Here is a 14057-nt window from a genome sequence, read left to right as displayed (position 1 = left end):
CTTTGGTTTTTGAGTTCATCTACAGCTCTGTAGAAAATTTTCATTTTATTTTATTTTATTATTATTATTTTTTAAAGATTTATGTACTTGACAGACAGAGATCACAAGTAGGCAGAGAGGCAGGCAGCGAGAGAAGGGGAGGGAAGCAGACTCTCCGCTGAACAGAGAGCCCAATGCGGGGCTCGATCCCAGGACTCTGGGGTCATGACCTGAGCAGAAGGCAGAGGCTATAACCCACTGAGCCACCCAGGTGCCCCTATTATTTCCATCTTATTTTGGGGGGTTCTGCAACAGCATATTTTTATCTAGAGGTGTAAACCATGAGTGCTTATCTTATTTGTCTTCAGGTGACATTGGTGCCCTCAGAGGCAGAGGGGTCACAGTCAAAGCAGGTCAAGGGCAGAGTATAATACTAAGTCTGATCTGTTACCATCATGATCATGGTGGCCGGCAGTTCTGAAGGGCCGTGTGTGCCCATTTGATCCTCAGAGCGATCCTGTGAGGGGTGTGTGGAGTCACAGTTGCTTATTAAAAACCCTTATGGTCAGATGTGTTTCAGAATTCAGAATTTTTTGGAGTTTATAAAGGTAATCAGGGATAATACCACATATGACACAAAATCTACAGTGGGGTCTGGGAAAGCACCTCAAAAACAAGCTCGTTAAGATTTCTTCAGGGAAATGTATGAGCAGTCACCCTGAGTAGAAGAAATAAAAGCCGTAAATACTTTCATGTTAATTCGAATCAGGTCTTGCCCCCAGATGATGTTAGATGTCATCTTATGAGAACACTTTTGTGTCTTTCTGAACTTTTGGTAAATGCCAAATAAAATGAGTAACAAATAACAAAGTTTTCTCCTGTTTTAGAGAAATGGAAGAAGCTCGGCCCTTTCTCCTCCTGCTGTACACTGTTGGAGAACCCCCTCCTTTTTATTATCCCCCGCGAATTACACTGACTGTGTAGGCAGTAAAGACTCTTCTGCTTTCTGTAGATAGTAAATTTCTCAAAGCTATGCAAGAATGATATTTCATACCGAATGAATGGAATTTAACAAGATGAAATATCACAAGGAAAAACTAAGTTCGAACTGCAAGGATGGAAGCATTGTGTCTTAGCTGACAGGCATTTAGCAGTGTGTTAAATGAACTAACAGTGCGAGCAGGCTACCGGCAACGTGGGTGCACGTCGGCGACACAGTGCAGTGTTTGGAATGTGAGAGTTAGTCCAGTTTCACGGGATCCAGACCATGTCTGGGATCTTGGCTTCATTTTTGGATGGCATTTTTTTTTTTAAAGATTTTATTTATTTATTTGAGAGAGAGTGAGAGAGAGCAGGAGAAGGGGAGAAGGTCAGAGGGAGAGGCAGATTCCCTGTGGAGCTGGGAGTGCCATGTGGATCCTGGGACTCTGGGATCATGACCTGAGCCAAAGGCAGTTGCTTAACCAACTGAGTCACCCAGGTGCCCCAAGAATTGTATATTTTGAAGGGAGATGCAGACAGTATGAAATCTTTTCCAGGTAGATTGAGCAGGAGGGGGGAAACTCTTGAAGTTATGTCATGTTAGGCATAGGTGAAATAATTGGGCGACTTTAGTTGAATGTTTTGCCAGCTTCTAGCAGTATTTGACTACTGTACCTGCTTAAATGAGTAATTTTAGCTTCATATTGATTGATTGCCAGCTGTATGCCCCATCCTAAGCTGTTAACATTTGGAGTACAAAAATGAAAAGACGGGGGCCCTGCCTTTCATGGGATTTGTGTCTAATTGGACACAGAAATGTACACAGCTATTTCTAATACAATGTACGTCGGAGTCCAGAAGCAGCCCAGAGAAATTATGATCAGCTCTCTGGGGTGATGGGAGATGGAAGGCTAAGAGAGAAACCGAATTCTGAGCTGGGTTTTGAAAAAGAAATTTAAGTGAGTGAAATAAAATTGAGGAGGGACAGCATAGGCTTGTTCAAATATTTGGAAAGCTGTCCTGTAGAAGAAGGATTGAAATTATTCAGTATGATCTCAGGGTCTCAGGGACCAGTTGGGGAAATGTACAGGGAGAGAGTTTAAAAGAGGTCTTTAATAGAGCTATCCAAAGGTTTCTTTGGAATGTTCAGAGTTCCGAGTCGCTGGGTGTGTTAAAGCACAGACAAGTCAATTGTTTGGCCGCAACAGTACAATAGTACATGGTGGGGCCAGAGTGTCACGTAACAGATAGAATGAAAAACATCGTAAAGTGTGTAAGGGCATGCGTTCTAAGGATCCGGCTCTAGAACCCATTACTTCTACCTACTGGCTCTGTGACCTGAGCTCAGATTGTTACAAAGTTAACATTATCATGCTCAGAACAGCCCTTCATACATAGTAAATGCTAAATAAGTAGCTTATGAATATAAGCTATTATTGTTGTCATTGGATGCGTGGTTGACATACTTTGAAATCCATCTCACCTTGAAAGACTGAATTTCTGCAGGTTTCTACAGCATTTTCAAGGAGGCTGGTCCTGCACAACTCTCTAGTTCGTGTTTTTCTTTGTCTCCTAGGTAAAGTGGCCTTGTGAGAAGGAATGCCTGCCCAAATATCAGATTTGGAGATCATGGATGAAGATCAATTAATTGAAGAAGTCTTGGATAAGTTTGTAAATTGCCATGAACAAACATATGAAGAATTCCTGAGCACTTTTACTCATCTTTCAAAAGGTAAAATGGAGAAGTAGACTTTCTACAGCAGTAGAGATAGATTTTATTATAATCTTATGTCTTTGCTGCCTTTTCAAAAAGACTGTGCAGTAAGCATCCATTCCTTTCTTTTAATCAGGTGTTTGAGACAGATGGATATAAATACCAACATTTTTATACAACCAAGAGTTGTATTATGGAGTCAGAGCCATTGCATTTGAAAATCAACAGGGACCTGAGAAATAATTTTGTGTAATTCCTTTATTTTTGAAGAAATGTAACTGCAAAGAGTGGAGGTTTTTTAAAGTGTATTTAAAACTTTTAAGACATACAGCATAGTATAGGCTATGGAGTTACACTGTATCCATTTGGATCCTGGTGTTGCCACTTTCTGGGCACGTGACCTTGGCGGAGGGGTTTGAGTTGGGGTTGGGGTAAAAACAGTACCTTAAAGGATGAAGGTTAATTGAAGTAATTTCAAGTCAAACTCTGAGCCTAGTGGCAAGCGCGTAAATACTTAATGAATGCTAGGTATTGTGTTCTTGTCATCGTTATGATGATGATGCTAGGGTTTCTAGAGAATGGAAACAATCCTTTAGATCGGAAGTGATAAATTGAAGCCTAAAGCCATACCCATATTGCCTGTTTCATTATGTCTTGTGTTTTTTTTTTTTTTTTATTGAGCTAACATTTAAAGGATGGGAAATTTTACATAAAAATATTGACTTGCTTTGTGTATTTCCAATTAAGAGAGGAGACCTGTTACCTCTTATTTCCCTGATGGCAATAGCAGCTAGAGTTCGGGAGACCTTTGCTGTATGAGCTCCCCGTTTGTCACACCCTCTGGCTCTCACACATGGTAAAAATGCATGCGTGCGTGTGCCTCACCTGCTTCATTCACCCAAGTGGTGCCTGTAGGCGTTTGAGTTTGTCCTCTTCGTTTTGGGTTTCGCTTCAGCCCGCTGCTGACCTGCTCTCATTCTGGTTCTTTGTGGGTCATCAATCCACATCTGTGAGGCAGTAGGTTCCCCCCTTGCTGCACTGTGGACTCAGCGGAGGGTATTGTAGAGCGCGGTGATTCTGGGGCCCCCTCAGAGTCTTAACGGGTGCCCAGAAACCTGCACTTTGTAAAAATTCCCCCTGGGGATTCTAATGTGTACCTGACTGAGAACAGGGAGTTTCAGAATCTCCCGAGGTGATGACATTTGTCAGGATACTTGACTTCATGATTTTAAACCATTTATCATTTGTCCTTAACAAATGTGTAAGAAAGGTTTTTACAGTGAAGAAAAGGAAAAGTGATTGTACCTTTCTTTCTTTCTTTTTTTTTTTTTTTAAGATTTTATTTATTTATTTGTCAGAAAGAGAGCACAAGCAGGGGGAGTGGCAGGCAGAGGCAGAGGGAGAAGCAGGCTCCCCATGGAGCAAGGAGCCTGATGCAGGACTCTATCCCAAGACCCTGGGGTCATCACCCAAGCCGAAGGCAGATGCTCAACCAACTGAGCCACCCAGGCGTCCAGAGTCTACCTTGCTTCTTTTGCAAGATAGTTGTGATGAAGTTTTAGAATGTAGGTGAGGTGCAGTGGGGTGAAGTCTGGAGCCGATGACCAAGAAAGAATTCTTCAGACATCTTTGGTGCAAAATGATGGTTTATTAAAGCACGGGGACAGGACCCACAGGCAGAAAGAGCTGCTGCCCCGGGTTTGTGAGGCATGACAGGTTATATATGATGGAGAACTTTTCATATGCTAAAGAGGACCTACAGAATACTGGAGGCCATTAGGCCTTGTCATTGTCCAGGTCCTTTTCCCCTTCTTAACAAGGTATTAACATTAACATAGTTGGAAGACTCCTAAAGAATGTCACACTTGTCCCACCCAGGGGTTGGGGGAGGAGTAGGGTGTCAGCTTTTGCTTTGCCCTCTGCCAGCCTTCTGTTCCCTCATCCACTGGAATATCCATATTTGTTTTGTTTACAATTTTAAACTGCGGACTGTGTTTTTGTTTGCACTTAATGGAAAAATTAGGTAATATCTAGTTTACTTTGGGGTTGTGAATGATCTCCTCTGACAGGATATGTGGATCCAACTACTCTTGATTCATGGCCAAATCATCTTTTGGTCTGTGACCTTGGGTTTGGGAAGATTTTTGCCTTCCCTGAGCCTAAGGATTTTGTTCCATGCTCTCTGTACCTAACAGTGCAGCGTGAATGGTTGGGGTAGGGTCCTGGAAACAAGTAACACTAGCAGGATTAATACATTCTGAATGCCAGTGGCATTTTGATAATCCAAATTATTTTTGGAAATTAGTTGTAAAACTGACTTTATTTTCATACTCTGAAACAGTAAGAACTTCTTGCAAGCACGTGGATATTTTAAAGAGGTTATAATGTTTTTGTTTTGAGGCCAAGGGATGTATATTCTGTTCTCAGATTTCTGTTAGGTCATTGCATGCTGAGAAAGAAACTGTTGCAGATATGGTGACTTCATTGCAAGTTCAGTTTTGGGCTCCAAACTGAGCTGAAATAAATGATGACGCAAGTCACATAAACTGCATCTCCAAGCGCACTTTTTTTTTTCTCCTTTCAAAATATCCCTAGGCGCCAGTTCACATTATAAACTAATGACCTGAAAAAATTCTTCTTAAAGCACAAAGAATCGTGAGTGCAAAAATGTGTCTTCAATCAGTAAGCGTCCTTGTCCCCCCTGAAACATTTAAGTACCTTCTGAAAAACCAAACAGCCCTTAGGGACAGCCGGAGCATCAAGTGACAGCCCGCAGAATTGATCGAAGTGATTGTGATTCTGTTTTAAGGAAGAAAGGAAAGCTGTTTCTTCAGACTTTGCCCCTTCTTTCCAGCCCTTCATCTGTCTTCGTGTGCTCAGTTTTGCTAATGTGTAGAATCTTCTCCCTGTGAAAGTGGTTACCAATACACTATCATGTACATTTCTTTAGAGTTTGGTTTCTCAAGTCTATTACGATTTCCCCTGACTGACTGTTCTATTTATTTTTATAATAGTTATATGCCAGAATGCTTATAGGATTCATTTTCTTTCCAAGAGTGTTAAAAGGGTCAGTAATCCTATTAAAAATATTTCCCTGGAAAAAATTTAACTATAGCCTGGTTGTAAGAAACTCACATCATTGCTTCAGACTGTTGGAAAATCACTGGAAACTGTAAATATTGTAGCAAAATCTTTGCTCCAGTATGTTGATGTTGATCACGTTTGGCAGGGTTTTTTTTTTAAAGCAATTCTGTTTTTTTTAGATCATGGTACATACTTGATAATAAATACAATCTTCTATCAAAATGTTTAAAGAGACATATTAATTATTTATTTTAAACAAACAGTTATAGCTGAATTCTCAGTATTGTCATCAGTTCAAGAGAGTAAGACCAAGTTGCAAGATTTGTATTAGAAAGTCAATGTGCAGGGGCGCCTGGGTGGCTCAGTGGTTAAGCCGCTGCCTTCAGCTCAGGTCATGATCCAGGGGTCCTGGGATCGAGCCCTACATTGGGCTCTCTGTTCAGCAGGGAGCCTGCTTCCTCCTCTCTCTCTGCCTGCCTCTCTGCCTGCTTGTGATCTTTCTCTGTCAAATAAATAAATAAAATCTTAAAAAAAAAAAAAAAAAAGAAAGTCAGTGTGCAGAATTTGGTTTTATTCATTATTGGTGAAGATGTTATTATGTTGTTGATATTATTGTGGGTAAAGATAAGAGGCTAAGTTTCAATCTTTGGCATCTCAGTTTCTTTGTGAATGTGATTAATTTACAGGTTAAATTTTTTTTAAAATTTATTTATTTGTCAGAAAGAGAGAGAGAGAGCACAAGCGGGGAGAAGGGATAAAGGCAGAGCGAGAAGCAGGCTTCTCACTGAGCAAGGAGCCCTCTGAGGGGCTTAATCCCAAGACTCTGGGATCATGACCTGAGCTGAATGAAGGCAGAGGCTTAACTAACTGAGCCACCCAGACATCCCTAATTTACAGGTCTTTCTAAACTCTACATCTAGGGGCACCTGGGTGGTTCAGTGGGTTAAAGCCTCTGCCTTCGGCTCAGGTCATGATCTCAGGGTCCTGGGATCGAGCCCCGCATCAGGCTCTCTGCTCAGCGGGGAGCCTGCTTCCCCCTCTCTCTCTGCTTGCCTCTCTGCCTACTTGTGATCTCTGAAAACACAGATTGTGAAAACATATTTGATTTTCTGTTAATGCCTTTATTCACTTATTCATTAATCTGTGTCTCCTAATGGTCTATGTATTGTTTTAGGTGATGAGGATCCAAAAATAAGATATAGGTTATGTTTTCAAGCTCATAATCTAGGAGGGAAGATGAATAAGTAGACAAAAAGTTACATGAGTGTATGATAAGTACCAGAATGGTGGAAAATACAGAATTTTGTGAGAGCTCATAAGAGGGACATACAGCACTGACTTGGGCGGGGAAGACAGTATAATCTACCCATTGAAGAGGATGCCCATAGTGAGTCTGCAGTAACTGCTGAACCAAAAATTGCCTTGGGTCCTAAGACATAAGTAAAATAGAATGCAGGAAGTTTTGGCAGATAAGAGCCAAATTGAAAGATGTTCAAAATGCCTCCATTGTTGATTGTCCTTTAGATCATGTTTCCATTTGTTTTAGTACTAATATATATATTCTTTAAATAATATATGGTGGAGGTGGAGATGGAGCCTTGTTTTAGTAAGGGTGAGAGTTATTTCTAACTTTCTTTCACACCAAGATTACCGCACAATCGGATTTGGGAGCCATCTGCTCCCAGTTTTTAGAGTGCTAGTTACTACTCATATTGTGGTCACACAGAAATTATATATTTAAGAAGCCAGTGACTTAGAAATGGACATTCAATTGTTTCAAGTCCATTTGTTACATATAGTAGAAACCTTGGGGGGAGGGTTATAGTAGTTATACCCAGATCTTAACATCTCTCTCTCTCTGTCTCTCTCTCAGACACACATAGTGTCATTGTTCTGATTTTGTTCTTCAGGCTGCATGATTAATTTCCATTAAAGTTACCCACTTTGCCAACTGTTTAACTTAAAATAGTTTGGAAATTGAAATGAATCTACTGTGGTTTTTATGACTGTTAACTAATTCTTTGTTTTTCATTCTCTCCTTTTAATCTTAGAACACGTAGGACCCTTCCCCAGTGATTCTACCAGTTTCTATATTACCACATAACAGCTCTCTATGCACTGCTGTATTTATCTACTCTAACCTGTTTTCCTATGTCTAGATCAAAGATTTTGTTTCTGATTTTGATGTGTGATTTCATTTCTAGTTCTCTTGATGCTCTTCTCATTTCACTTGCAATACTTTGTGATTTTAGTGTTTTATTATTCTTTCAATGCGTCTTTGAAAAAAAAAAGCCCATTGACTCAACCTCCCTCTTCCTTCATATTTGTTAAATTCCTCCTGAGGGTAGGACATTCAGGCCAAATGGCCAATGCCTGTGGATTTATAAACTGGTGGTGGTCCGGCCTTTGATTATTCCAAACTCTTAGGGTTTCAAAACCTCTAAATAGGTTTCAGTTTATCTTAGATTTTAGTAATCTTACGTAATCATAAGAGAGTATAATCCATATATATATATTTTTTTACTTATTCACATTTAGTTCTATAAGGAGCTATGCCAATGCTCTGTCACCATTGCAAATTTCAGGAAGGTACAGTTACCGTATGATGTGATCACTAGGTCCCATTGTCTAGTACAGACCACTAGCCCATGTGGCAGGCAGTTGAGTACTTGAAGTGTGGCTAGTGCTGCTCACTGAGTTTTAAATTTCACTTAATTTTAATTGTTTTAAGCTTAAATAAAAATATTGCTTCTCAGTTCAGTTATTGGAAAGCTTTTAAATGTTTTTGGGACAACTTAGATGTGTGAATCAATTTTTTCAAATGTAAATTTTGTGAGATACATGGTAGTTCCTCCCCACCCCCCATCTGTGGTTTCATTTTGTATGGTTTTAGTTACCTGTGGTCAACCAGGCTTTGGAAGCAGATGGTCTTCCTTCTGAATTCTCATCAGAAGGTCCTAGTAGCCCAACACTCCATCACATTGCTGCCTCGTTCATATCACTCCATCTCTTCCAATAGGCATTTTATCATCTCACATCATCACAAGAAGAAAAAGGGTAAATATGGTATAATAAGATATTTTAGAGAGACCACATTCACATAACTTCTATTATAGTATGTTGTTGTAATTATTCTACTTTATTGTTGTTAATCTCTTACTGTATCTAATTTATAAATCAAACTTTATCATAGGTATATATGTACTTGAAACAACCAGTATAGATAGGGTTTGGTACTATATGCAGTTTCAGGCTTCCACTGAAAGTATTGGAACAAATTCCTCAAGAAAGAGGGGTTGACTACTACAAATACAGATCAAGTATTTCTGATGAGAAATTCACATCTGAATTGAGAAACGCTATAAATGCAAAATATACACAGGGGTGTGTGAAGTCTTAGTATGAGAACAGAATGTAAAATACCTCAATAACATTTTTATTTATTTTTTTAATTAATTTTTTTTTTTAAGATTTTATTTATCCATCTGACAGAGAGATCACAAGTAGGCAGAGAGGCAGGCAGAGAGAGGGGGAAGCAGGTTCCCTGCCAAGCAGAGAGCCTGATGCGGGGCTTGATCCCAGGATCCCGAGATCACAACCTGAGCCGAAGGCAGAGGCTTAACCCACTGAGCCACCCAGGTGCCCCTCAATAACATTTTTATTTTAACTACATTTGAAATGACAATATTTTGGAAAATTGGCTTAAATAAAATACATTATGAATATTAACTTCACTTTCAAAACTTTTGAAAATGTGGTTGCTTGAAAATTTAAAACCACACCTGTGGCTTATGTTCTATTTCTACTGGGCAGATCTGCTAGAGACCAGTGTGGTTCTTAAAGTTGGCTGAGTATCAAAAAGACTTTTACAATGTCAAACTTGTATAAGCCTAAAGATTTCAAAAAAAGAAGAAGAAGAAAAAAGAAAGACTAAAGATTTCTAGACACTATCCTGGGCTTATTAAATGAGAAGCTCTATAGTGAGGGGTCTAGGAATTTTTACATTCATAAGGCTCTTAACTAGTAATTTGGCTACTAGTAACTAGTAATTTGGCTAGTTTTGAGACTACAGTTCTGGCAGTGCAGTCCCCCACACAGAGAAGCAGATATTGCAAGTGATTTTGCAAAGGAGGGGAGAAACATTGGAGTTAGGGAGCCCTGCAAGGACCCTGAACAGAAATACAGCTTTAGGGATATGGACCAGGAGAGGGGGACAAGGAAAGCAGGGAAGGGTAATGAGACCCTGAGGGCACTTGGCAACAAGAGTCACAGAGGACAAGGGAGAAGAAAGAGTCTAAGAGCAGTCAGAGGTGTCCTGCCTGGGAGAGGCCAAGCCCGCAGAGGCAGAGGGACCTGTTCAAAGGTCCATGTTTCTCGTTTTCAGGAGGCTTTTGTTTCTTTTTTTATTGGGCGTCACTTCTGTCAAGAGCTTAGAATCCTGAGCTGGGATTTGCTTCACTCCTCTGGACTGATAAGTTTTGAGTTGTCAGTTCAGGCAAAGGAATATCGCTCCGCATACTTGACAACCTCTAGAAAATGTAATTAAAAATGAAAGTGGTGACAGCGCATAAAACAACACATTTCCGAAGCTGACATATCATTTTGTTCCCCAAAGCTGTTTTGAATGGGAACGCTAGAAAAACACATCTTTAAAGTTCCATAGGGGTACAGAGAGTCCTTTCCCTGTCTGAAGGATGCATTTAAGGTAGGCTGTTGAAAAATACCACAGAGAAAAAAATAGCGAAAGCAGCTGGCCCTCTTACCAATCTCAGAGCAGGAAAGAAATTTCAGTGGAGCATAAAAAACAGCTTTCTCTCACTCGTAAAAGAACACACCAAAACAAAAAATAATCCTTGCTGTGTAGCCTTTTGCGGTTGTTTTCAGTCGGTATTAGACAAAGACCAGCGGGCTTAACATTGTTTTGATACCCTTGCAACTGGCAGATCGCCGGCTAGAGGAAGCTGGAGCGAACGGCCGGCTTTCTGCTTCCAGGTGGCACGCGCGCCCCAGTTTCTGGGCGGTTGTTATCAGGCACTTTAATTCCCTACTGAATATTGAGTGGTGTTTTCAGTTCACAGGCCATTTGCAGTCTTTCTGTTTTTCCTTTTTATAAAAAAATTTTCCGTTAGTCACACTGAGGGGGAAAAAAAAAGGCTGCTTGGGAGGCACGTTTGGAAATGGGAGTTGAACAGCGAAGCCCACGGTGGAAACAGCCCAGCAAATAGCAGCCACCATCCTTCGACTGAAGACATAGGCCACTGGGATGTTAACCTCAAGGGAAAGTTGTAGGAGACATCCTAGGAGGACTTGCTAATGAAAGCAACCAGGTGATTAAAAAACCCACTAATTAGTCTGGCATCTTGGCATCTCAAGGGAGAGAATAAGGAAGCCCCATCGAAGCTTTTCATTGACTCTTTTTTTTTTTTTTTTTTTTTGTATTGCTAGAAAGAGTGGGGAAAAAAAAGAACATGGTTTTATATTGATATAAATCAAACTTATATAAGACTAAAGCTTTCCAAAAAAAAAAAGAAAAGAAAAGAAAGAAAGACTAAAGATTTCTAGACACTATCCTGGGCTTATTAAATGAGAGGCTCTATAGTGAGGGGTCCAGGAATTTTTACATTCATAAGGCTCTTAACTAGTAATTTGGCTCCACTAGTTTTGAGACTATAGTTCTGGTAATGCAGTCCCCCACACAGAGAAGCAGACAGTGCAAGTGATTTTGCAAAGGAGGGGAGAAACATTGGAGTTAGGGAGCCCTGCAAGGACCCTGAACAGAAATACAGTTTATATTGGTTTTAGATCAGTAGCCATATGTATGTGACGACTTCATCAAAATAGAGTACCAAAAACCACCTAGAAGGCTGAAGGAGGAAAAAGTGTGGAACGAAGTGAAATCATTACTAGCAGAGCCAAGCCTGGTGGGGGAAACAGCCCCAGCAGCACTACCCTACTCTTTCTCTCTGGGGGAACATCTGTAAACTGTAATTAAGCAATTTTCATTTTTTTCTCTATTCCTTTTGTCATCACTAAATCAGTACATTTAGGGAACAAATTGACAAATTAGGAAACACAGAAAACCACTGGTTCGTGATAGAAGGAAATTTCTCCCCTCAAATTACGATGCATTTTGAGCTGATTAAGCTATTTTGTTTCAGATATATTAGCGTAAATGTTCAGCTGTGGTTGTTACGATTCATATTCTATCCATGAATATTTGGCCCATAGATAATCGTTTGTTTTCTGTGCCTGCTATAGTTCAGGTGTAATTGCATAAAGGAGAGAAAATATGTTTAAGTATTTACAACATTTTGAATTATAAGCTTTAAAATTTATTTTTGGCAGCGTTTTTAACGCATAGTATTTTGTTGCAATAAATTTGTTTCTCAGTGAAATAAAATATTATGAGCTTTTTAATTTGGTTGGCCTATAAATAAAGAATAATTTTCTTTGATTCTCTGTATATGTTTTCAACATATATATATTATATATATTGTGTGTGTGGATATAGATGAGAGAGGTAAATTTTCTTAGGCAAATGGAATCTTTAAAAAAAGATTTTATTTATTTATTTGTTAGAGTGAGAGAGAGAGCACAGGCAGGTGGAGTGGCAGGCAGAGGCAGAGGGAGAAGCAGGGTCCCCGCGGAGCAAGGAGCCTGATGCAGGACTCGATCCCAGGACCCTGGGACCATGACCTGAACTGAAGGCAGCCGCTTAACCGACTGAGCCACCCAAGTGTCCCAGGCAAATGGAATCTTGAACTTCTACAAAAGACAAGCAGAAAACTGCTAGTGGCCAAAGAAACTTTAAAGATGGTCACAGTCAGCCTTTAAGAGGCTGATGAAAACAATATTGAGTGAGTGCACAGTTGTTTTGTATGCATTGGTCTTTAACTTGAGACTTTATTTTTATTATTCATTGTTAAATGTACTGTTACGCTTGAAAAGAAAGAGTAAATTGTGTAGCTTGGAACTGAGGTGGTTTTAAGACTGTATCCTTTGATTCAGTTGAATGGGTCTGTATTCAAATGTGTGTGGCTTTCAAATCTGGAATCTCTCAGCCGTAGACCAATAATATTTTCTTTGAAATGGTCAGCTAAACCCAAAGGGATACAAACAGGAAACTTTATTGCAGCCAAACTCACATCTTCTTTGTATGACAATCAAACCACAGTCTGTCTAGTTTGAGATTGTTAGTGTCTTTTTTCTTCCCCCTCCTACTTGGATTCCCTCCAGATGAGAAAGGTTTAAGTGGCACCAGTTAACTCGTTCTTCTTGAATCATACCAGTTTCATGTGTTTTTTGAGCTTAGCCTGACTTTGCCTTAGGTTTTATAGTGTATGGATTGCTGATTAGAAAAAAGGGATTGTGGATCAAGTGACACGTTTTCCTCCTCTCCTCCATCAATTATGCTTTGTGTGACTTGTAGCCAGTCATCTAATTTCTGGGTATTAGGCTTAGTCCCCAATTAAAGTGTCACTGCAGTTCTTCTTGCAAATGTTGAAATCATTTCTGTATTGACTGTGTTCCTGCTGTATTTTAGGCATTGAGCTAAAATCTGGGAATATAAGATGAACGAGACAGAGTCCCTAGTCTGATACGTCATTCTTACTTATTTCTGTGTGCTCTGCGTTTCAAATGCTCCAGATGTGTGAAGGCACACTAGCAGTCAAGCACACTATAGTTAGAGGTCAGTTGGTAAGCTAATACTAACCACTCTTTACGTAGTGCTGATAAAACAATATGCAGAATATTGCCTTTGGTCTGGGGGACTCAGTTTTAGATTAGAATAAACCCTCTGTATGAGTTTAAAAAAGAGAAATCAGAATGATTAGAACAGTAGATTTTTCAGACTGTTTTTTCTCCTTTTTTGACTTCAAGCTTTTTTTTTTTTTTTTAAATGAGGGACACCCTGAAGTGCACTGGAAAAAAAAAATGAGGGAATGTGAGAGACATGTACAGTTTAAGTGTGTTCTTGCATTGCCCCAATGCTTTATACCAATGAATGGGTCCTGGATTATTGCAAATTTGGGCAGTTTGAAAACTCCTAAAAAGCATTTATTTGTAAAAGGGTAGAAAAACCTCGCAGTCCCTGACTTTCTCCAACCTGTGTGCATAAAAAAGGTTGTCTTAAGTTGATGTATCACTGTGTAGGCAGGCAGAAGGAGGGTATGATCTTAGGGTGAAGGAAGATTTTTTAGGTTGATGGGATTTGGTTTTATGAAGAGTTTAGTGTACTGCCCTTTTATTTCTCATTTTGTTGCGAGCAGGGCCAGTGTTACAGAAAGGGTTCTCTTTG

The 14057-nt window shown here is 39.8% G+C and overlaps 1 protein-coding gene across 4 annotated transcripts in view; it reads left to right on the top strand.

Annotated features, from left to right (window-relative positions):
• The window catches only part of IFTAP (intraflagellar transport associated protein), a 67365-nt gene that overhangs the window by 14818 nt on the left and 38490 nt on the right, over nt 1–14057 (top strand). For all 4 annotated transcript variants that reach the window (XR_009405291.1, XM_059405521.1, XM_059405501.1 and 1 more), the window contains one exon: nt 2537–2692. Coding sequence is in view for 3 of the 4 variants with exons in the window: in XM_059405521.1 (XP_059261504.1) it covers nt 2560–2692 (133 nt within the window). In the remaining variant the exon portion in view is untranslated. The remainder of the gene's footprint in view (nt 1–2536; nt 2693–14057) is intronic.

This window comes from Mustela nigripes, chromosome 1, assembly GCF_022355385.1.
Source record: "Mustela nigripes isolate SB6536 chromosome 1, MUSNIG.SB6536, whole genome shotgun sequence".
In the NCBI taxonomy this organism is placed as follows: domain Eukaryota; kingdom Metazoa; phylum Chordata; class Mammalia; order Carnivora; family Mustelidae; genus Mustela; species Mustela nigripes.
This window is presented reverse-complemented; position numbering and strand designations above follow the sequence as displayed.